This window comes from Lissotriton helveticus, chromosome 5_1, assembly GCF_964261635.1.
Source record: "Lissotriton helveticus chromosome 5_1, aLisHel1.1, whole genome shotgun sequence".
Lineage (NCBI taxonomy): Eukaryota > Metazoa > Chordata > Amphibia > Caudata > Salamandridae > Lissotriton > Lissotriton helveticus.
In genome coordinates, this window is record NC_136065.1 from 1,961,731,476 (window position 1) to 1,961,754,839 (window position 23,364).

At 44.7% G+C, this 23,364-nt stretch overlaps 1 protein-coding gene across 1 annotated transcript in view; it reads right to left on the minus strand.

Moving 5' to 3' along the window:
• PLXDC1 (plexin domain containing 1) overlaps window positions 1-23,364 on the minus strand; it is a 392,766-nt gene that overhangs the window by 39,408 nt on the left and 329,994 nt on the right. Inside the window, exons 10-11 of the mRNA XM_078645635.1 lie at window positions 6,098-6,158; window positions 498-636 (exon numbers count right to left, since the gene is read on the minus strand). Coding sequence (XP_078501761.1) covers window positions 498-636; window positions 6,098-6,158 — 200 coding nt within the window. The remainder of the gene's footprint in view (window positions 1-497; window positions 637-6,097; window positions 6,159-23,364) is intronic.

The window sequence follows — 23,364 nt, forward strand, 5'->3', positions numbered from 1 at the left end:
ACCTCAGTTTCTACATGTCTCTTACACTTGTCTAATGGACCTCGCCCACCACTGCTAGTGGACATGTTCCCAAAGTCTGTGCTAGGAGAGGGTCTCTCTTCATCCTGTCCTAGAGTTGGCTCATGAAATCTGGGGGAGGGATCCTGTATGCTTAGACTGTGCTAGTAGCTGGGCCTTCTGCAGTCCAATAGAGGCAATACCTATACACAGCACAGAGGAGATAAGCACCTGGATTAGAAGTTAGAGAGATCAGGAACTTCCATGATTGCACTGGACTATAGAGGAGGCTTATCAGACTGTGGGAAAGTCTATGATTATGGTATCCCTGTGGGCTGTATGCTGACTTAACCTCCTTTCCTACTGACAACACCAACCTTCTCACTTCCTTCCCCATACTTCTTACCTACATCTTCACACTGTAGTAATGTAGACAGACTGTTCAACCACCTTCTTTACTTGTCCCACACCCTCACACCCACCCATCCTAAAGCGGGCACCTTCAGTGGTAAGACTGGTGAAAAGGAAGGGTGTGGTAGAAGTGTCCTTGTCTTCCCTGCTGTTGGTGACGAGGTTCATAGGACTAGATGTTGTGTACAGCTCTTCTTCAGTGAAGTCCTGGCAGGTGCTGTCCTGGGCCTGGGAAACAGAGACAGAGTGAAAATGTTTTAGGTGTGGCCCAGAGTGAATCCTTGCAATGCAACTAGCAAGCGTACAGTGCACTGACCAACTAGAGAGCATAAGGGGAAAACATACCACCAAACCTTAATTGTTGACTGTTCCTCCAGTAGTTACTCTATACATTTAGCAAATCAAACCCAGCGCCATAACCCCTTTCTGTTTCTCGCATTGGGGGAAGGGGGGCATTGTTAAATATTCTAGGTACTTATTATTGAGCCTTAACAGGACAGCTAAACCCCACAAATGCTCCCTGCTGGACTTACAAAGTAAGCCTAAATTATGCAAGCACTGTTTGCTAAATTTGCGATTTACAAAAACTAGAGCCTGTTCCATTGCCAACCAGGAGCGACCTCTACAAACATTAGCATCTAAGACCTTTATGGGAATGCTCAACAACGCAAGGTCTCTTATAAAACATAAAATAGAATTTGCTGAAATGATGATTGGATTGATATGGCGTTTGTCATTGAAACCTGGGCGGACGGAACGTCCGACCTGGATTTGGTTTTAGCCATTGCCGCAGCGTTCATGATCCTCAGAGGAGATCGACCAGACAAATGGGGCAGGGGTCTAGCCATTATCTATAAAGATAATTTGGCAATCAAGGGATCCACTACTGGAAGTAGCCCAGACTGCGAAGTGCTGTCATTCAGGATTACTCAAAGTGAAAATTATACGTTTAAAGGACTCTTGTTATACAGACCCTCTGTCCAAAAAAAACCAGTGTTGTGAACGTTATTAGATCCTTTATTGAATCTAGCATAGATACTGATGACTTTTCAATTTTGGGAGATTTTAACTATCACTTAGAAAAACTGGAGGACTATAATACAGCCTCAGAAGTGGACATGATGACCCCCTTCTCTTGAAAACAGGTGGTCGAGCACATTAGATGACATATTACATCAAACCATTCTTTGAAAGTCTTAGACGTTCTGCCGATTATCTGGTCAGACCATAAAATCATTATGTTTTCGGTAATTACCGCACATCATTTACCGCATCCTCATAATCCTTGTAGATTACTAAAAGGTCGTGATTGGAGGAATATCGACCCACGGACACTGTGGACGTCCTTAACCAATTCAAAGCCCGACCTGACAACAGAGGCAAACTCGGTTGCCTGTAGATTCGCTGACTGGATCAAAGCAGCAGCTGACACCCTAGCTCTGGAAAAAAAATTCTCCACTAGGCGGAAAAAACATTCCGAACCATGGTTCTCTGACATACTGAGAACTCAGAAACAATTATGTAGAAAGTTACAGAGACAGTGGAGAATGAATTACGGCTCATTGGAAAGAACAAAATACGCACAAACACTGTCTGACTACAAGAAAATGATAGTAGAAAAAATCAAGTACTTCTCAGCAAAAATCCTGCAGGCTAAAAACTCTAGTAAAGAACTATTTTCAACAGTCGAAAGCCTAGCCAATATACCAGAACCAATTAGCATGGACAGCATGATGAATTTTGTAATTCTCTAGCACGGTTTTTCAAGGATAAGTTGGAGACTGTGTACAGGTTCTTTACTGACAGAGACACCGATTCATTTCCTTCAATCCACATAAGCTAGAACGGATATGCCAGGTGGTTAGAATATCAAATTCGGGAGCTCCATCGGATCCATGCCCCCATAAAATATTTCATCTTGCTTTAGTGAACAATTAGGGATAGTATTCAAAGAGATTACCAGTTCAGGGATTTACCCCGGTTACTGGAAGACAATCTCAACCCTGCCACTCTTAAAGAAAACTCATCTGGATCCAAGCAATCCCAGCTACTCCAGACCGATTTCCAGGATACCTTTCCCGGCAAAGGTTCTGGAATAGATATTGAACTTACAACTTACAACCTTCATCTCGTCTGCGGATCTGCTAGATCCCAAGCAATATGGTTTCCGGAAAGAGCATTGCACAGAAACGGCCTTGGTCATGGCAGCTGAAGAGCTCAGAGCAGTCCTGGACACCGGTGACAAGGCCGCACTGATTTTACTAGATTTATCTGTGACTTTCGACACAGAACCATGACATCCTCATCAAAAGGCTTTCAGAGGCAGGGATAAAGGACACAGTGCTTAAACTGATTGAATCCTATCTGTGCAACAGGGTTCAGTATGTTCTGTTCGGAACATCCTCCTCAGAGGATGTTATGCTTCCCTGTGGTGTGCCACAGGGCTCTTTATTAAGCCCTACTTTGTTTTACCTTCATGTGACCCCCTTTGCTGAAATATTCTGGCAGTTTGGCTTCTCTGTGATATCCTATGCTGATGACACCCAGTTAGTGGTGTCAAGCTCTAGCAATGTGGAGGAAACATCAGACCAGTTTAACTGCTGTATTACCCAGGTGAACCAGTGGATGAGCTTGGACTACCTAAAGTTGAATGGGGAAAGACGGAGGTACTTCAGTTGGGTTCCGACACATCCTTCTGGGTGCATAGGTGGTGGCCAACTGGTTTGGGAGAGTTCCGGTCCCAGTCAAAAAGGTGAAGAACCTGGGTGTCATATTTGATGGCAATCTAACCTTTAAACACCAGATCAGCAATCTTTCCTCTACTATCTTCTTTACTCTAAAGATAATCAGAAAAGTTTGTGCCTTCATACTGTCGAATTCTGTGAAAACACTTGTGACAGTATTAGCCCTGTCCAGACTCGATTACGGAAATGCCCTTTAGGGGGGCATGCAAAAGCAGCATTTACTTAAGCTGCAACGTCTGCAAAATGCAGTGGCCAGATTGCTGCAGGTTATCCCTAAATTCCAGTCAATTTCCTATGGACTGAGAAAGCTTCACTGGCTCCCAGTTGAAAAAAGGATAACATTTAAATCCTTATGCCTAGCGTTCAAGGCTTTGCACTGGGGCAGCCCTCAATACCTGAAACAACACCTAACCTGGTATATACCTGCCAGAAATCTAAGATCATCGCAGAGCAAACTCTTACAGACCCCCAGATTCAAGAAAGCTCGTTGGGGCGGAAGAAGCTTTATTCTGGGGACAGTGAAATCTTGACTTCACTCCCGACTAATATAAAAAACAGCCCAATACTGCTCTCCTTCAGAAAGGCACTAAAACCCTGACTCTTTGCAAACTAAATCTCTGTTCTCACTCTTCTTCTGGCACCTTTGCGCTCAGCGCCTAGACGCCCTTGGGCATTTGTGCGCTATGTATGTTTTCAAATCAAATACAGTAAGTGTAGAGAACAGAGAAGAAAATACCAGCAATGTCATGGTTATGGAACGTGAAATGGGAGATTGAATGGGAGTATATGAACGGGTGATGAGTAGCTGAGAGGAGCTAGATGATCTAGAAGTTGGATTAGATGGAAGCATTTATGTGGAATACAGTTTTTCAAAAGGAACTAATTTCTGTGCATCCTTTATAGTATAGTAAATTACCACAAAACTCAAGAAATGCATGCAACCAGACAATTCATCTCCCTCTGGTGCTTGCGCCACCTAGTTCAACTTCAGACGTACCCATGCACCATCCAAAATAGTTGGACGCTATAGAAGGCAACTAAATGCCCTATGGGCACTGAATACCACATGCAAGATGCATTTAATCTGGCAGTTGCCTAACCTGTCGCCCCATAAATTTGCACACTGCAAAATGCTTGCCTACATGCAGCAACCCACCAAGAACACTGCTTCCCATCGCAGCTATCACTATCCCCTGCTGGTGCAGTCTGAGTATGATCTACACAACAAGGGGTTCTGCTATCAGCTATGGACATTTTTATGGCATGCAACATTCAGAGTTATAGCTAGACAAATTTACATCCCAGGTTGCCTACATTGCCTTAAATCTTCATCAAAACAAGTCCCTGTAGAGCCTATTTAACACTGAAAAGGAGCTTCTTCAAATAAACCTTTTGTGCTATTGCAACACCACATTGAGATAATCCCTCTAAAAAGGGACCAAGCTCCACTGAGTTCAGCTTGGTCCCTGACAATTCCTAGGTCTGAATGTACATCTTTTTGCTCTCATAGACGCAGTTTCTTGAAATGTGAGGCAGGACAGGTCTTTTGAATTGCAACTAACTTCACTATCAGTGCTACAGTAGGTTCAGTAGTCCTAGGTCAGCATCTTCAAAGCCCGTATCTGGTTTATGCCATACTAAGTACGGCGTAACTTGGTATGTGTTGTTTGTTTGTTGTTGGGAGCATGTGATATAGTTTGATAGTTTCCCAAGGGAAGCAGGGTGCAAGACAAACCAGGCGATGTGTTCTTTACTTCCTTGCGCCCCAGGTCCTTCTGCGCCAGGAATAACCAGGAGGTGGTTCAGTGTTATAATGGGTTGGGATGTTTATGCCACCAATGTACACACACTTATCAATACATTTTTCATCAACAGAGCGCACTAGGCTTCATTTATTCTCTGGTATAGGTTAGCAGCAAACCATTATAAAGGCATTAGGTGGGTTTTCAAGAGGGGAAACAGGATTAACTAGGGCCAACTCTAGTCTGCTGTTTCCATTCCAATTTTTTGTCTTTGTCAAATTCTCTACAAAACTTTGAAAGATCTGGATGAGCTTCATTATCACAATACATATCCCTGTATGTGAACTTGCAATTCACAACGCAGATTGAAAATCAAATAAGGAAGTCTGTGCCACTACACCCAATGTCTACCGTTTTTTGATATTCAGCTCCTAGATTGATCAAACATGAGGTTCAGGCACTTCATTATAGTGGTTCAAGAAGCACGGAAAAGGCATCTAGATTGGTGTGTGTTGATGGAGGGAACAATATATGAATCAGGGGGATGTCCTAGAAAATGAGCACAAATATGGGGACAGTGGAATGAGTATAGGGGAAATATCTGTGAACCCCCGCAGGCGACTCCTGATCCATCCTCAGCCATGGAATAAACAGAACACCTTAGAATAGTCATACTTGTCGATTAGAAGTTGGCAGAGTTGGGCAAGAAAAGACAAGATCCAAATCAGTGTAATGCTGTGTACAATACTGTGTTACTTTGTATTTTATACATAATGCCATCCATAAAAAGGTAAATAAAAAAAAAACTGCACAATGGGTCTCTGCACTACACATACACACGCTTATGGCCCTGCACTACACATACACAAGCGTATGGCTGATAGTCCACTCCTGTTCTGCCACCATGGACTACCAGCTCAAGGTCCTGTTCAGATAGAACCAGAGAACTATGCCCTCCGGCCCTCATTCTACTTTGTGAGATAGTGAAGTGCCTTGATATCTGGTGCCCTTGATTATAGGGACATATTTTATGCTTCTAGGGGGCAGTTTGGTACTCCCTTGATGGCACGCCCTTGACGACTGCCTAGTAATGTCGTGATGTAGCGCACATCCTGCCGAGCCCTTGAGGACTAATGTTATTGGCAGAGGTGTCTCATATCAGACTAGTGAAACCAAAATATTTGCTGCACCAGTCACCCTCACCTCCTGCACACAGCCGTAGGTCAGCCACTCCTGCCGGTAACGGTCAAAACCACTCGAACACCTGCAAAGAAAGAGAATCATGCGTTTTGGAGTTAGATCTTTAGGGCTATGGATCATGTGCATTATGTCAGCATCAGTGCATTATTGTCTACACCTAAAGGATCTAGAAAATATATGCAAACCATCTAAATATCAATATAGAAATCACTGGTTAGCAGTGCCTCCTTAAACTTGCCAGTTTTTTTTAAGGTTGCCTATGTATCTGTGTAGCAGTGGCTGTCTTTAGGACCTATGGGAAGATATGTAGTTGTATATGATGTTTGATCACTGGGCTAAAAATGTGTGCATGTTTGTATGTGGTATTTGAATAGCACAAACTTTGGAGAAAGGCAACAAAATGCAGTTCACACTTCAGTGTATGCTCTCCTTTTCTGCCCTATACTGGGAATAGGAGAATGATAAATTCTGCAGGGAGTAAGGGTGTCCAGGTAGTATTAATTATCACATTTAGAGCCATGATAACTGCACTGTAGTTCTGTTAAGGCTTCCCTATGCCTGTATTTCTAGGTGTCAACAGAGAGTTCATAGGACCCCACAAGCTAAAACTCACCTACCTGAAAACCGTTCCACCCCATAAGGATACTTAGCTTGCACAATGGAGGATCTAGAGGTGGACAAAACTTAGGAGGGCAAATCCGTACCAGCTTCCTTCCTAAGCCTCCAAACAAGGTTTGCCCGCACCTCAACACATCTGTAAGCTCTTGAAAAGTCCAATTGAAATCAAAAACATAGGCTTTATCGGATGACCGGTCAAGTTAATTCACTCCTAGAGAACTGATATGACTTAATACCTGCCATGTACATCCAGACCTATTCACATCTACAACCCAACATCATAAGTACAAGATTCTGAATACACCGATGGCATGCACTGGCCCTGAAAACATGCCAAGAGTTATGCGGAGTTCTAAGAGCAGGAAACCTTCAGCAATGAACAGTGACTCAGACAATCAAGAGAAACACACTCCTGCAAACCGAAACACCCTCCTACTAAAGTGTTAATCCTGGCTAGGCTGTCTGTTTTCAATTTCTGTTTGCTATTAAGTCTGGTGGGCTTTTTCACAGTTTTCCTAACTCAACAAATCAGTTGTTTCTTGGTGTAAAAATGTAACACAGCTCTGTTTTACCGGTGCCTTTAAAGAATTCTACTTTTATTTTTTTCATTCCTTGTTCATGTCTATTGTCATTTCGTCCTTACTTCTTTGATGCTCCTCATGCCTTCCTTCTTACCTCCCATTGAAATTGCTCTTTCTTATAACTTTTCATTATTTCAGTAATTTCCCTGCCTATACTGCTTTCCTGCACTAAAATTGCCCTCTCCCGCAGGCAGTCCCCATGTCATGGATCTGTGTGTGTCAGGAGATATGTAGGCATCTCATAAGGTTTTTTGATGGCTGTAGGCGTAAGGTTGATTGTGAACATTTTACTCACCATCCTGCTTTTCCTTTTTTGGTCAAATGGCAGTGACCCTATGCAATAGGATTTTCTACTTATAACATGAAGGAATATGTTGTGCTCTGTACTGTGCTCCGTTGTTGCAAGCCAGAGTTACACTGTCATGGTCTTTGCCCCAAGATACCAAAAAAGGGAAGGTACTAAACATGTATTATTACCGTCTGATCTATTCCGAGGGGGTAGAGGAGCATGGCATCATCTATATGCCAAATCTCTGGAATAGCCTTGGAAGAACCAAAACTGATGAGGTAACTGTCTGGCGGGGTCAAAAGGCCCAAAGAGCGTACCATAGCCTGGCTTTTCTTGGAGCACTACAGGGTAGAATCAGATTGTTTTGCCAAACAGATAGGACCCATCAAAAGGCATGTCCCTGACGGATGCATGTAAATCTCCAAAAAACCTGTGGATCTCATCCATGCAAGGTGACCGAGGCCCACACTAGTGCCAACTGCTCGTCTTAAGCAGTCAGCAGTGTCCAAACTATAACGAATCACATATTTGGTTGCATCCTGACCAACTTGAATAGTTTGACCCAAGGTAACGCTAAACTCTTCTGGGACGCCGGCAAGATCTCGCCTACCTTGTCCCAGAGCACGCGTATACCAGCCCAGTAGACAACTGGCATTGACTGACCTTAAGGCTAGACTGGCCAAAGAGAACAAATGCTTCCCAAATTCCACAGTTCATTTCCACTCCTTGTAAGGTGGTCATGGGTAACAAATTAGGATTCCCCTTGTTGTTAAAACCTTAGACCACCAAACTCTTAGGAGTAGGATGCTTAGTAAGCAAATCAAGGTCCCCCGGCACCGCTCTGTGACACCTGGCCACCTGCTTGTTTTCTGGTGGACAATAACAAGGTTTAGATGAAGTGCCCAAAAGGGTGGCAGTAGGAGCTCAGAAGAAATTGGTCAGAAAGTAAATTAATTTTGACCTCAACAGAAGAGAGTTGTAAATTCAGGACCTCAACAAAACGTCTGAAGGGCTATACCAAAATAGTGGACCAGGCACGGTTTAGACCGGTAGCATTCTGGAGAAGGCTCTGGACTACTCCGGAGCTCACCCTGTACGCCCAAGCTTTTTCTGAAGTTAGATTACAGGGTGGTACAACCAGAATCCCCTGGATAAGGAACTTAAAACTCACATTGACCGACATGGGGATGAGTAAGTTGTGGGAGGACCCAGCAGCTGCCACCTTTCCGGTGAAAAAGGACTTGAAGGCAGGGTATTGGAACATGGTCAGTTTGCAGCAACTTACTCATCATCAAAACAGCTCTTTGACCAGTGTTTTCCACGAGCACAAACTCGAGCCATAGCCAGAAACATACTGGGACATTATCACCAGACCAACTGACAGGAAGCTGTATCATCAGTTTAGTGTGAGCTCGCTTCCCATCAAAGTATTTACCAGTAGTTGGCACCCCCCTACGGACGATAATTCCATTCTGTCCAGCTGAGATTGAGTCATTGGCTCATATTTTTTTTGTATGTCCTGCCTGTAGGCCCCTCTAGTACAAATGGTTGAAACCAATTTGTAAGAACATAGGCATTAGATTATCTAAGGAGGCTTTAAGGATTCTGAAAACCAGCACTGAGGATCCTATTGTGATATCAGTAGCCACATTTTTTAGCTGGATGTGGGTTATCAGAGCAAACAGGATGAGGATCTGATTAGTCGTAATTGCTATCTATAATCCACACTAGATTTATTATTTGTACTCTACCTTGTTTATAAACAGCCCATTGTATTTTTATGAAAACCTGCTTTTAATAGTTTTTAGCTTTTTTATATAATAGGATTAGTTTTTATATAGAATTCGACATATTGTCCCATCATTTGTTTCTTTTTCTTTCGTTTTTAATGATTGTAGGAACCTTTGCCAATGTGTTAATATACGTGTTATAATTGTAGCCTTAAGTTTTGTTTGATGTATGTTTTCTTTAAAGACATAACTGAACTGAAAAAAAAAAACGTCTGATGACTACTGCTGAGGACCCCCTCTCCTCCGTTGGTGGCCCAAGGGGAAAATCATTTCTGTAATAGGGGAAGTGTCAAGAACACTGGCCTCTTGTAAATCAATATATACAAACTTTTATCATCATAATATGTGGGTTTATCATCCCGATCCTATCTAATTGGTATCAAACTCTTGTCAGAGTCTGAACCAAAATGCTGTGGAGCAACTGAAGATGGCTCTGTGGAAGAGGAAGGGTTTGGTCTCAGTCAGCCTGGTCAGGGTTGAGGGGACCGGCTCGGGTGAGAATCCGGGGTCAGCATAGGATCCACCTCTAGTGCCGCCGATGTCAGGAGCAGCATCAGTGAGGAAGGGACCAGTGAAGGTCTTGGAGCAGGATTAGACTGCCTGCACCAAAGTTGGTACGGAACCCAAGGTGGGCACCAGAGGCTCACACACCACTTGGATCTGCAGGCCGTAACCAGACATGAAGGCACCTGTACGTTTGTGGGCATGAAGAGGCATCAAAGGGAACCAGAAGAGTACCAAGATAGACAGCATTGCCTCCATAAAGGCCTTGACCTGCTGCAACCGAAACTCTGGGTGCATCAGGATCAACCATGAGATCGCCTCCTCAATCGGGATTCGGGAACGAGATTGAGTGGCACTCTAACACCCTTGCAACTTCTCTTCAGTTAGAGAGAGGCAGGATGGGATTGAGTCCTGCTTCGCTTTCATGTGTTTCAACTTTGATTTGGACTTTGACTTTCTGAATGACCTTGCCCGAGACAAATGCCTGTCAGGGTGTCAGCCTCAAGAGCGGGAATGGGCCCAGGACCTTGACCTAAATAAGGACTTTTATGGTTTCTTTCGATGTTCGGTGAAAAACAGCTTCACTTTGGGGTCCTGAATCGTCTTATGGTGTATGAGTCATCCCCTGATCTCAAACACCAGAGGCACACCTTGTGTTGGTCCATCACTGGCATCTATTTATGCCAGTCATGGTATGGTTCAAATCCTGTAGCTTTGGGTGGGGACATCGTGCACACCGAAATAGTTTGAAAAACTCCTGACCCTGATGTTAAAAAGGGTAGTGGCACTCAGGATCTAGCTTTGAAGGAGCACAAAGAAAGGATCTCACATCAGCACTGGGGTGGCACTTATATATGACTCCACTCCATAACTTCCAGGGCGGAAAGGGATCAATGTGGAGCTCTATGGTGCCACCTAATGGTATATAGGAGCAATGCTGTAAAACATCCAGTTCCAGTCTGGCACCTGAGAAATATTCTACGGGCGAGGGATCTGCGGTTAGAAGAAAAAATAACATCTACATGTCTTTGCAATAGTAGTTTAAAAGAAAGCTGGCATAAAAATAACAAATAATATTCCCTTGTGTATCATAAAGTACTGGATGCTGCAGGTGGAAAGCTACTAACATCCATTTAGCAACTGTTCAGGGCTTTCAGTTTTTCCTCCACAAATTTGCAAGCCATCTCTCAGATGTTGGGTCAACGTTGTAATGGTTTGTTTGCTTTCCTGGCCCAGAAGATGGATCGTTAAGGGGTGAGTTACTTTTAGATTTGAGGCCATGATCATTAGCTAAATTGTACTTTTCCTGAGCTGATTGTAGGCCCTGCAGAGAAACATAAAGTAGCTAGGTGACTACAAGTGATAGACACAAAGCACTGCCATTCTATGGATGTAGATGGGGCTCTTTTTACAATTAATTCATTTGTTGGGAGGATATTGCAGTATACTGTGAGAAGTTGGCCTGACATATGCTGTCCACTAATTAAAGTGGGCACCTTGCACCAGTCCAAACGACCCTTAATGATGATTAGGTTAAAGACAACCTTTATTGAAAGCTAGCCTAGTGGTAGCTATGGAGAGCAGCCTTCAGGCTAAGTCTTGAAGGAATGTAAAGCAGCTTGTTTTACCAGATCATAACCTCCTGAATGTCCAAATGAAAGGAGAACCACACAAGTGTTATTATAAAAATATGTATTTATTACTAAACACTCTCTACTAATCTCTTTATGAGATTAGAGCACAAGATACACAATATTAAATCACTAGAACAACAGTAAATAGTGCAACACACAGTGGGCTCCAGAGGGAGACCAAACCGTATACTAAGAAAGTGGTATAACAACCACGACTTGATTAGACACAGTGCCTAGAGCAGGTAGAATCGCTGGGACCTCAAGGAACCACCCAATGTAGTGACACAGGGGACCCACAGGGGACGCGTGCAGTGTGAACACAGCCACGAGCTCCGTACAACTCTCTGGGAAAGTCGCAGTTGGAATTTTAGATTAAAGACACTTAGGAGAGGACTTTGAGCAAACCCTTTCATACTTAGAAGGTTTTAAGGCCAGCACCCATTTGAGTACCGGAGTACTCGTGTTACCTAACCCAGGGAAGCTGGGTGCATTGGTGTCAAATGGTGTTGGGAATCTTCATAGTTTTCAATGGCGTGATGCTGAAAAGTGTTGCTGCGGTGAAGAGGAAAAGTGTCCGATGTGATCCAAGCCTGGATAGAAGCTGAGAAGAACCTGAAAGCAGAGGGGACAAAGTCTGGGTCACTTCAGGGTGACCAGGGGCTCAGTATACGAATGCCCACCAATGTCGGGTGCTTAAGGTGAGTTGACGCGATGCCTGACTCTGCAGCCATGGAGACCAGGAGATGTCGACGATGACCAAAGTCCGGAGGAGAGCTGTCCCACAAAGGATGTCGAATGCTGGGGGGTCAGTGTCCGGATTGAACACCATCAAGCCTTGGCAACTGCAACCCATGCCGTCAGAGGAAAGATGCTTCGGTGAGGACCAGCAAGGGGACTCTCCAAGCAATGGAGAGTCAGGGCACATCTGAGGCAACCAGGAAAGCAGACTGAAAGTTAACGTTGCCTTCACAGGGACCCACAGGCCAACGGAACAGGGATTGCGAAGGGACCTTAAGAGGAATCCAAAATATCAGCCCACTGAACACTCATGGAGTGTAGGTGGAAACACTGCTCGGGGTCTGGACTACAAGTAGCCCAAAGCACAGCCTCAGGGATCACCGAAAAGCATATCCTGCTGCAAATATACACGGTGTCCAGGGGTTTGGGTTGCACGGTCCCCACGAGGGCTGCGGGTATCAGGTTTGCTGAGAGCACTGGTTGACCTCGGGGACACTTCGAAACCCACCTCCTATGTTGCAGAAATCTTTGGAGTCCTCGGGAGCTTCGGAGATGTAAACTGGTCAGATGCGTCTTTGATGCATGCTTAGCAGGGGAGTAACTCCTTTACTCCAAGGGAGATTCTTCAGTCATCCAACGTAGTGTAGATAGTCAAAGTACTTGGTTTCTGTAGCAAAGTTTCATCCAGGTAAATCTAAATTCCTGCAGTCAAGGGTTCCTACTTTGTACCCAAAATCTCTGGAACCCCTATGGGAGGGTCAGGACAGAGGGGTGGTTACACCCATGTCCTTTGTCCAGTTTCGCACCAGAGCAGGAGCAAATGGCTCCTGCAACCAGTTTGAGCTGGACTATGCACAGGGACACCAAATGTGCCCCCATTGCAGACATCAAAGCACTCTCAGAGTGCACCCACCCAGCCCCAATACACTAAAGCTTGTCTGGGAGGTGTTTACACCTCCCTGTGACAGGAAGCCTATTGTCATGCTTTCCCCTACTCGAGCTTGGCTCAGCAGCAGGAGGGCAGACTCGTGGCTGTGGCTGGCAGCATCCATCTTGTGATGCCAGGGTCGAGAAAGCTGGTACCGAGTGTACCGGTGTTGTCATATTTCTCCCTCTAGCCTCCCACACCAGTTACTGGTGTGGAGGTATGTTTCCAAGGTGTTTGACACCAAACACAACATTTTTCCATGCAGCCGTTTTAAAGTTAGCATTTACAGCGAGGTTATAATGAGAGTATATGGTTAGCTGCATCACAGAACAACCCCGCAGAATAGGTTCCGAAGGCTGCAGACGGGCTCTGCTCATGCATGGGCACCCTCTCACATAAAACCCAGCACCCTGCCTTCAGGATTGATAAGGCCTGCCATAGGGGTGACTGATAGGTTTATATGTGCAGTGATATAAGATAGATATAGTGAACCTATATCTAGGTAAGGGGTGCATGCACCACCTTACACAGGTTGCCGTAGCAGACCTGTGGTGTCAGTTTGAGTGGTCTCTCAGGAATGGCATAATACATGCTGCAGCCCCTGGGAGGCCTCTGGGGTACCTATGCCCTGGGTACATAGTAGACCATATACTAGGGACTTATAAGGGTACCCCAGATTCCAATCCGGAGTGTACCTAAAGTACATGCAATAAATTTAGGGAGAAAGCAGCTAAACTGGGGTCCTGGTTAGCAGGATCCCAGTCAGACTAGTCGAAAACCAGCAGAACACCAGGAAAAAAGTGGGGGTAACCATGCAGTCAGATTCCACGTTCCAACATATACTGTGAATAACAGTTTCTTTTCAAGGTACAGTGAGGAATGTTAATCCTAATGAACATGACCGGTTTCTCGTCAAACATGTAGATGTGTGGCTCGGTCACACCTTTCTTATATTCAACAGCAGCATGCTCCTCCCTCCACTCCTCTCCCGTAAGCATTGTATCAGTGGCTGTTTTGCTCCATTCTTGTTGAGACCTGGACTGCAAAGGAGCAGCAGTTTTATTTAGGTCCAAACTTGCCCTTTTTTTGGCAAGTTCAACATGTATGGATTTTTAAAATAGATTACCTCCATCTATACTCTATCGATCAAGTGGTTGGTGTTGCTGAATTTCCTCCTAGTAGAGTGGAACAATAGAGTGCTGTTTACTCTCATGTGATTAGACATATGGCTGATATCGGCTTATAAGGGCGCAGTTGCTGTCGAGTTTTTGTACCATTCCAATTGGCCTATCCTTGTAGAATGTATGCCTGTGCCCCAGTCACATCCCGGCAGCTCTTGATTCTGCATATTTTGTCCAGAGAATGGCATTGACATGCTTTTTTTTGCAAAATTAAAGAAGCCACTAGAGACTCCTTTAGCTCGTGTAGATGGTCCATCAAGATGACTTTTCCAGCTTTGGCTGTCAGACATTGTTATCCCTAGGTCCTTGACTCATCTTGTCATGTCAAATGTCTGATCACACCCTTTTTAAGTGGTTCCCCGGTTCAATGTATTTGATTTAAAGGAATTGATTGTTAGTTTATTCTTAGTGCAGTACTTATCCATTGTGATAATTTGTGTCTGCCTTGCATTTTGCTAATGTGCCAAGAAGATGGAGTCATCAGCGCAGGATAGCAACAGGATCTTGGTTACATTTATCTGGGGACTCTGGCTTTGTGAGTTTGTTTTTCAAAAACGTAAAACTTTGGAAATGTTGGAAGGCCGTCCGTCATGTTTAACAAAGCCATCTTCCAGTCGTTTCTAACACTGACAGCAACACTGTGATAGTGGTTCTTGCCAACATATAGAGATGTCCGTTGGGCCTAAATTTGGTGGGCGGGATGTCCATCCGAACAAAGGCATAAACTCTATACTCCATCGCCCCGACAGACAAAAAGTCCGCCAAACTCTAGATCAGGACCTAAATCTGCAGCTGGTTTGCATTTCAACTCTTCATTACCTCCTGTTGGCATAGGTGCTGTGCTACAACATAATTCCTTGACTCTATGACTTGGATGTAGCTCTCGTATTGTCCCACCTACATTAAGTACCTATTACCAAGTACTGAAGGCAGCAGTTACTTTGTGCATGGGGCTGAACACCCAAACCCTTTGGCGGCGATGCTCAGTCTTGAAGTGCGGTCCCTTATGTGTCTCGAGGAGCAGGGTGTCGATTGTCCTCGCACATCTCAGCATGAACTGTATAAGAGGTCCGGTGTCGACGGAGGCAGGTGGAATGTCTTTGAACGTCTGTTCTTCCTTTCCGACTCCCTCCTCTTCCAGACCCGAAGAACCAGAGCCGATGACCTCTGAGGGCGGCTGATGGAAAGGTAAGCCCGAAGGCTTGTTGTATTCCCCACCTCCCGCGCACCGAGTGGGTTTGCTTGGCCGAATATGTCCAGCATCTCGGTCGATGATAGATACATCTTATTAGGAGCCAAGCGCTCGTCTCTCCACTGCCGAAGGGTCTTCCTTCTCCTGAATTCTAAACAGGAGTCACAGTGGGTGTGGTTCGTGCACTAGGGAGAGGCAAATGTAACAAACGCTGTGAAGGTCGGCCCAGGGGTACTAAGCGTGGCATTGGGGGAATCTTTTGAAGGACCTCTCTTCCATAACCCTCTGTGCCGCTTTATTCAGAAGAGTCTGTAAGGAAGGTGTGGGGCCTGAAGGGCAGGGTGCCTAAGGGCTGGGACGCCTGGTCTTCGACAAGTGTCTGGAGCGCATCGAGAGAGAGAGGAAACGAGACAACCATTGAAGTGGGAATCTTCTCGGAGACAGGGATAGAAGTAATGAGTTACAGGACCACGAACAATCATCACTGAACCGTCGAGGCTGGGAGCAATTCTGATACACGCCTGAACCAGATGGCACAGAAAAATAATCTGACAATGGAGTTGTGCCCATGTACGTTCGCAAGGAGTTACCAATACTTCGTGGCTCAAAAGGCTTCTTAGAACAAAAACAAGTTGCACAAGTCCGAACACAACACTAAATGGCAGGAGTATGCAGAGCATGCGTATCTACAGCCACACATGTTACGAACTGTCACCAGGGGCGGTGGGTGACATTTCAAAATGGTGGGGCGCAAAGTAATTTGCATACAGCACCGTAGCGAGCGAGCGCAGCGAGCGTGCCCGAACCCCAAAAGGGGGGTTTGGGGGGATAACCCCCCCCCCAAGAAAATTTTGAAAAAAAAGAAGAAAAATCGTCCATTTTCAAGCAAATTTATTTGAGAAAGCAATTGTGAAAGGGCAGTTATTACATTAATAGATGGCATAACATAGGTAGTTGCTTATTCAGTATAACCACAGAGCTTACGCTCAGGTGCTGAATTTAGACTATAAGACTTTCATGAAAATCTCAGCTCTAAGAGTAGAAGAAGTTGCACAGCAGTTGGGAAACAGCCTTCACAAAGCATTAGAAAAATGAGAGGCAATTACTTGAAAGCAAACTGAAAGCAATGCATCAAGTAGTAACTTAAAGCAATGCATCCAGCAAAACAGTGCATGCAGTCAACCATACAAAAGTAAACTAAACCAGTTTTATGCCCTGTGCGTCTGAAGGGGAGACAGGCAAAAGGGGTCATAATGGGACATCTGGCACAGCCACTTTGTAATCGAGGTCACCCACCCAGCTCAAGACTGAGTTACAGGCTGATCTTAAATCTTTAAACAACCACAAGGGTCTCCAGCTAGTTGGTTCTTGAGCCAAAAGAGTCCTCAGGTCACTGGGAGTCTTTACATCGCGCCTGAGATGACATGAAAATGTCCCTTAATCCGGAGCAACTGTGGGGACTGGTCTGGGTCTGGATATGACTTGGTACGAGCAGGATACAAAAAGTAACGGGTAGGTGGTAACCCACTTCAAGTGAAGGAGCTGTAAGGAACCTAAGCGCACTGGTGTTGATACCACTAACACGGCAGCTCTGGCTTTCCCAGGGTGGGTGTCAGCTGTGTGATGAAACCAGCATGTGAAGCAGTTACCTCAAACAAACTAAAACCAATGCACTCACCAAGACAAGGAGTTACATGAAATCAAATAGAAAACCACCATCAAGCCAGGTAGTCACCTAAAGGCAAATTGAAGTGACTGCACACTATGGGAAGTGCACTTCACCAGCCAGCCTATTACACTAAAGGAAAATAAAAGCAATGCTCCCAGTAAAAAAGACAACATAAATTGAAAATGTTTCCCTGCAGGACCAACAGTCACAAAAAGTAAAGAAACAGAATGAAGTCAGAGGCACTCCAGGAATCCAGGTAGTCACACAAAATCATAACTGATTGAGCAAACTGTGTACTGAAAACTATTGCAAATAAGAAAATGATATCAGACCAAACTAGTCACAGGAAAACAAACGCATGCACCCAATGAGCTACCTTACCAGATGTACGTAAATAAATGGAACAAGCACTTATAACTCAAGGAACCCACAAGGGAACAAGGTCAGCAGCAACATTTACAAACAGACTTCGAAGTCAGCCCCAATCAAAAGCAAATGCAACTAAAACCTTCTCGAAAGTAATCAACAAGAACTCAAATTAAATTTGGAAATTCCTTTTTTGAAATGAAAGTAATCAGCCAACTGCAATAAATAAGGTGAATGCTGGTTTAGTAAACAATCATGATAAACGAAAGAGACATAACATAAAAATAGCAGTTAATCCAGGAATATCAGAGACATACACATGCATGTAACCACCTAAATAGAGCAACAGTCACCCAGAATGCCCAGAACCAGTAAGTAACCCACGCTGAAGGAGAAGACATTACTCCAAGTTAATGAGATCATGACTTCTAACACTGTTTATTGGCTAAGATGCACAACTCTGCTGACATCAGTATTCATTAATACAAGGCTGGCACGTTAACCATATTGTGAAGTGTAAGGCCTCATTTTTCTGTGAACGCAAGTGAACACTGTGCCTTACCACAAAAGTTGAAAAACCTCACTTTCTCATACACATCTTGCATTTGTAGTGTATGGATGTAGAGAATGGTGTTTTACCTTTAATGATTGGACACTGCTATTATATATCTCATCGCTACCAATAGGATGGCCACGAGGCTCTGTTCGCTAGCTGGCATGCACGTGTTGGTTGCTGTGATCTATATGTAAAGAAGGAGGAGTAATTTGGATGACGACTGCAGAGTACTCCATGTGTGTTGAACTGAGTATGTTGCAGCAGAGGGTGGACGATGCATGTGGGAGAAATGGCGAGCAATGGGGGAGCGAAGTGTTGCTGAAAGCTCATTGGTGTTGGTTAGGAGATGAGCAGTGTGTTTGTGTCCTCTGCAGGGCCTGGGATGTGCTCGTATTGTGGTGCAGAGAGCAGTAGAAGGAGAAAAGTTGAGGATGGCTGGTAAAGGGTTAAATAGATGTACTGAGGCTGTGGAAGAGGCTGTTTTCCCCAAACCTTTTCTGCCAGTGAGGTGTCTGACCGAGAGCTCCATCCGGACAGTCGGGCATTTGTAAAGTTATTGTCAGAAATGTCAGGCGCTTCTTACAATATTTGGCAGGTGCTTCAGTGCCTCTGGACCGTCAAATGCACCCCCCCCCCCTCCTCTCCCCCAATAGACTCCGAGTACAGGTTTGGGGTCTTGTAAACAACTGTGCTGTGCCAAAGAAAAAAATAAGTTCCCATGCCAATTAATACGCCTATTTAAACCAAATCCACTTGTGTGAATAAGAGTGGCTAAGAGAATGGCATTACCTCACACTGGAAGTTGTACACCTCTCGGGGATTCCAGCGCAGATGCGTTTCCACGTGGGGAGTGCTGGAGGGGAGTTCTGGATGAGCCGCTTAGTGCTAGGAAACTCTCTGGTGTTACTGCAGGCTCTAGAAAATTCCACTATTATATTTTGCCTAGAGCTTAAAAAATGCGATAATGGTCTACATCAAAGAGCCGCCGTGATGCCAATAGTCATGACTGGCACAACACAGATGCCAACGAATCTCCCTGCAAGGCACATGGCATGCGCAGCTGCCCCACAGCACCCACGCCAGTGCCCCATAGCTTGATGCTGCGGCCCCCACCCACTCCCAACGGGACAATCCATGCCACTGGAGTCAAGCTATCCTGGCTGATGAGGGCTGAAAGCCTGAAACCGGTCCTCGGAAGCTTGTTTCCAATCCAGGGAAGACCTGGCTTGGCAGTTCGGGCTGGACTTTTCCCAATGGGCACAGGGTCAAGACTGATTTGCATATGGCTGGGTCCAAACTGGAATGGCATGGTGAGCAGAAAAACAATGGGCCTTATTTATGAAGGCCTTGCGCCGCCGGTGCGTCACTTTTTCCCATGTTAAAAATGACGCACCGGCGGCGCAAGGCCTTCATAAATCTGCCCCAATGGATTTAGGCCCAGATCTCTGTACTGGGGTGAATGTATGACATTGTCCTGCATTCTGTCCATCAATTGTTCTTTTTGCAGATGTGCACCCTGGACATCCCATGACCTAAGCATTCACAGTTCACTCCTCGATTCAAAACATAACCTCAAGATTTCAGGCTAGGCACAAGATACCTTAATGGTCAGATTGGTTACACCCCTAGTTCATGCCCCAAACTTCAAGATAATAACCTGCTCCTTCTCAGAAGGACACTGCTAGATTCTGCAATGAACTACTTGAGGCAATTGTTAAAGACTGACTTTAATTTAAAAACAGTCAGTCTTGAGTCCAGGAAAAGGATGGGAGGCACTCAAAATGGTAGTCATTTATAAATGTTAGGTATTACATCATAGGGTACGTAAATCAATTAGAACACACCTTTTGACACAGAAGGAATATGAAATTAAAACTGAGCTTTAAAAAACACACTTCAGGCGATGCAATACTATAGGTCACAACTGGCGCCGCAATTAAAGAATTCATGAAGGAAGCAGACAGGGGAGTTACATTCACGGTCAAATATGCAGTGGCAAAAGATATGGAGAGGGGAGAGATCCAGTAAAATACTGCCCATGGTGATGACGAGGCCATGGGCTTCCTATGAAGTAATCATGCTGAATAGCGATTACTCCCAGCATCCTTTACAGATGACGAAATACACACTCCGGTGAAAGGAAATGAAATCAGGCAGGCACAGTCTCTGACAGCAAGGGATTTTATTAAGAACACATGGCTATTCCGGGCCCGCAACTTTTACTCCTAAATGAGAAACCTGTTTCGAAGGGACCTCTCCCACACCAGCGGCGTCACTATGGTTGGTGTCACCCAGTGCCCTAACCCCTGGTGTCACCCCCTCACGATTTGCCCCATGGACCTCGTCCGAATCCACCAGAGTCTCGGAACACCACTGAAAAAAACAAGCAAATGGGAATACAGACTCTCTCTTGTTTGTTTTTCTTGATTTCTAAAGACAGATTAATGTGAATGATGGAAGATATGATCGAAGCCTGTACTATGATCGGAAGGGAGGAATGGGGGAATATGTTGTATTTGTATGTTTTATTGCAATAACTGCCTGCAAAATGTTGTCGACGTGATATATGAATGTTAATAAAGTTAATTTTTTCAATATGAGGCCCAGAGTGTTCAGGTGGTCGGTATGTCAGGATTCATTTTAGAGGCTGAAGGATGGTATCTATCTGCTCACACATTGTACATTTCTACCCCAGCGTATGTGCTTCACTCTCTGGGTGACTCTCCGATGGCCTGAGTGATGTCCTTGCACAACACAACCAAAGTCAAGAACATCTTACATAAACCATAAAGAGAAAGCATGACTACTGTATGCCCTTTTGAGCACTATCCCGCGTCCCAGTTCGGAAAACCTTTCCCCCTGGCAACAGACCACCAGGTTCTGCTTGCAGTCTACGGCAATCTCAATATGAAAGGGCAATCTCTGAGAGATGGGGCGTATTGTTGGTGGGGAACTAGTTTAAAAATACTCATATACCTGGGAAAGAGTACAGTATTGCACAGTACATGCCATACATCCATTGCCAAAAACAGTAACTTGTCTCATAACAGCTGGTGGACAGGTGTGTTTCCTAAAGCTAGACCTCATGATGACTGACAATGTCAGAAAAACATGCCTTACCATACTGAGCACATTTAAACCCCCACTCCTTGAACCACTGTAGACGTCTGAGCCAGCTGAGATAGTATGGAAATGCTTTGCACACAGGCAGTATATACTGGCCATTATGGAGGACTATCACTGACAGCGAGAGCTCTGCTCTCTAAATTGAATGAAGTATTTGTTATATTGGGGAACTTAGACACCTTAAAGCTGGCAATGATCTCACATTCACAACAGCAACTTTGCTCAAGTTCTCAAGTAATTGAAAGATAGATAATGTGACTGTGAGCGCAGACGCATGGTATAGTAAAGCGATTCATAACTGCAATTTAGAGAGTGAGAGAAAGAGCAGTCTAAACGTCCATTCATCTATTTCAAATGGCAAAAGAGTTATATAATTTAAAACCAGGCTATAAAGCATGGTATTCGAGGGCTGAATATTTATTCCATGAACTGGCAGACGTTTCCAGTGACTGTACCGCTTCTTCACTTATAGAACGATTCATCTTCCGCTGAAGAGCTCCCGCAGAAAAGAAAATGTCAACAGTTTTCAGAGTTTGATTTCCATATTTAACTCTAGTCCAGGGCCCGATTTCACCCTGAGGTGCATTCCAGTGGCGTCACTAGGTGGTGCGATTTATGCATAATTAGTTTGACGCATAATCTATAATCTGAAGATTATACCCCCCAGTTTTTACATTTCTAGCTCAAACGGTTCAGAACATGTGAAAAATGCAACAAGTGTTGCTGCGCGCTGAAAGACACTTTATACAACGGGACTGGTCACCTTTCTGTTGCTTATTACCATATCTGGGTGTTAAACTGGTATTGAGGTGCGACCAATTCCCAGTGTTACCAAGTTAAAAAAAGCCCCAATGGACGCACCGCTGCTGTGACAGTGTGTCTGTGTTTGCATGGTGATCAAGTGTGCATTCAGGTTTGCATTGGTACTGCACTTCACTCTTCATGACAGTCAGCAGCGGTGCGTCCATTTGGGCCACAACCAGACATGTACCTCATCCGATACTATGCTCTTCCCCCTGCCCCCCCCCTGCCCCCCCTCCTGCCCCCCCTTCACCCCACCTGCAGCAGCTCACTGTCTGAATCTACAGTGGGTCACGTGACACGGCCTCTGCTCCCACTACTTGCCGCATCAGCGTCTCTGCCAGGCACTGCCGTGACCCCTGGAATCTAGGGTCACGGGGGAGGACACCAGTGTGATGGGAAACAACCGACTCATGCCTGGAATCTGAGGAGTCGGCATGCCGGGGTGCTGAGGTGTGAGAGTGGGCTGTCAGGGACCCGGCACTGAGATAACAGGACACTGTGCTCCCTCAGTGATGGTGTAGCATAACTTAATAAATACTGCTTATGACAGGAATTATGCGCCAGGAGACGGCCAAATTGTGCAGCCGGTTTGAGCAAATTATGTGGTAAAAAGAATAATTATGCGACATGATGCGGCACGTTTTTAAAAACAATCACTTATTTAAGCTTTTTTTAACTTGGTAACACTGGGAATTGGTCGCACCTCAATACCAGTTTAACACCCAGATATGGTAATAAGCAACAGAAAGGTGACCAGTCCCGTTGTATAAAGTGTCTTTCAGCGCGCAGCAACACTTGTTGCATTTTTCACATGTTCTGAACCGTTTGAGCTAGAAATGTAAAAACTGGGGGGTATAATCTTCAGATTATAGATTATGCGTCAAACTAATTATGCATAAATCGCACCACCTAGTGACGCCACTGGAATGCACCTCAGGGTGAAATCTGGCCCTGGACTAGAGTTAAATATGGAAATCAAACTCTGAAAACTGTTGACATTTTCTTGTCTGCGGGAGCTCTTCAGCGGAAGATGAATCGTTCTATAAGTGAAGAAGCGGTACAGTCACTGGAAACGTCTGCCAGTTCATGGAATAAATATTCAGCCCTCGAATACCATGCTTTATAGCCTGGTTTTAAATTATATAACTCTTTTGCCATTTGAAATAGATGAATGGACGTTTAGACTGCTCTTTCTCTCACTCTCTAAATTGCAGTTATGAATCGCTTTACTATACCATGCGTCTGCGCTCACAGTCACATTATCTATCTTTCAATTACTTGAGAACTTGAGCAA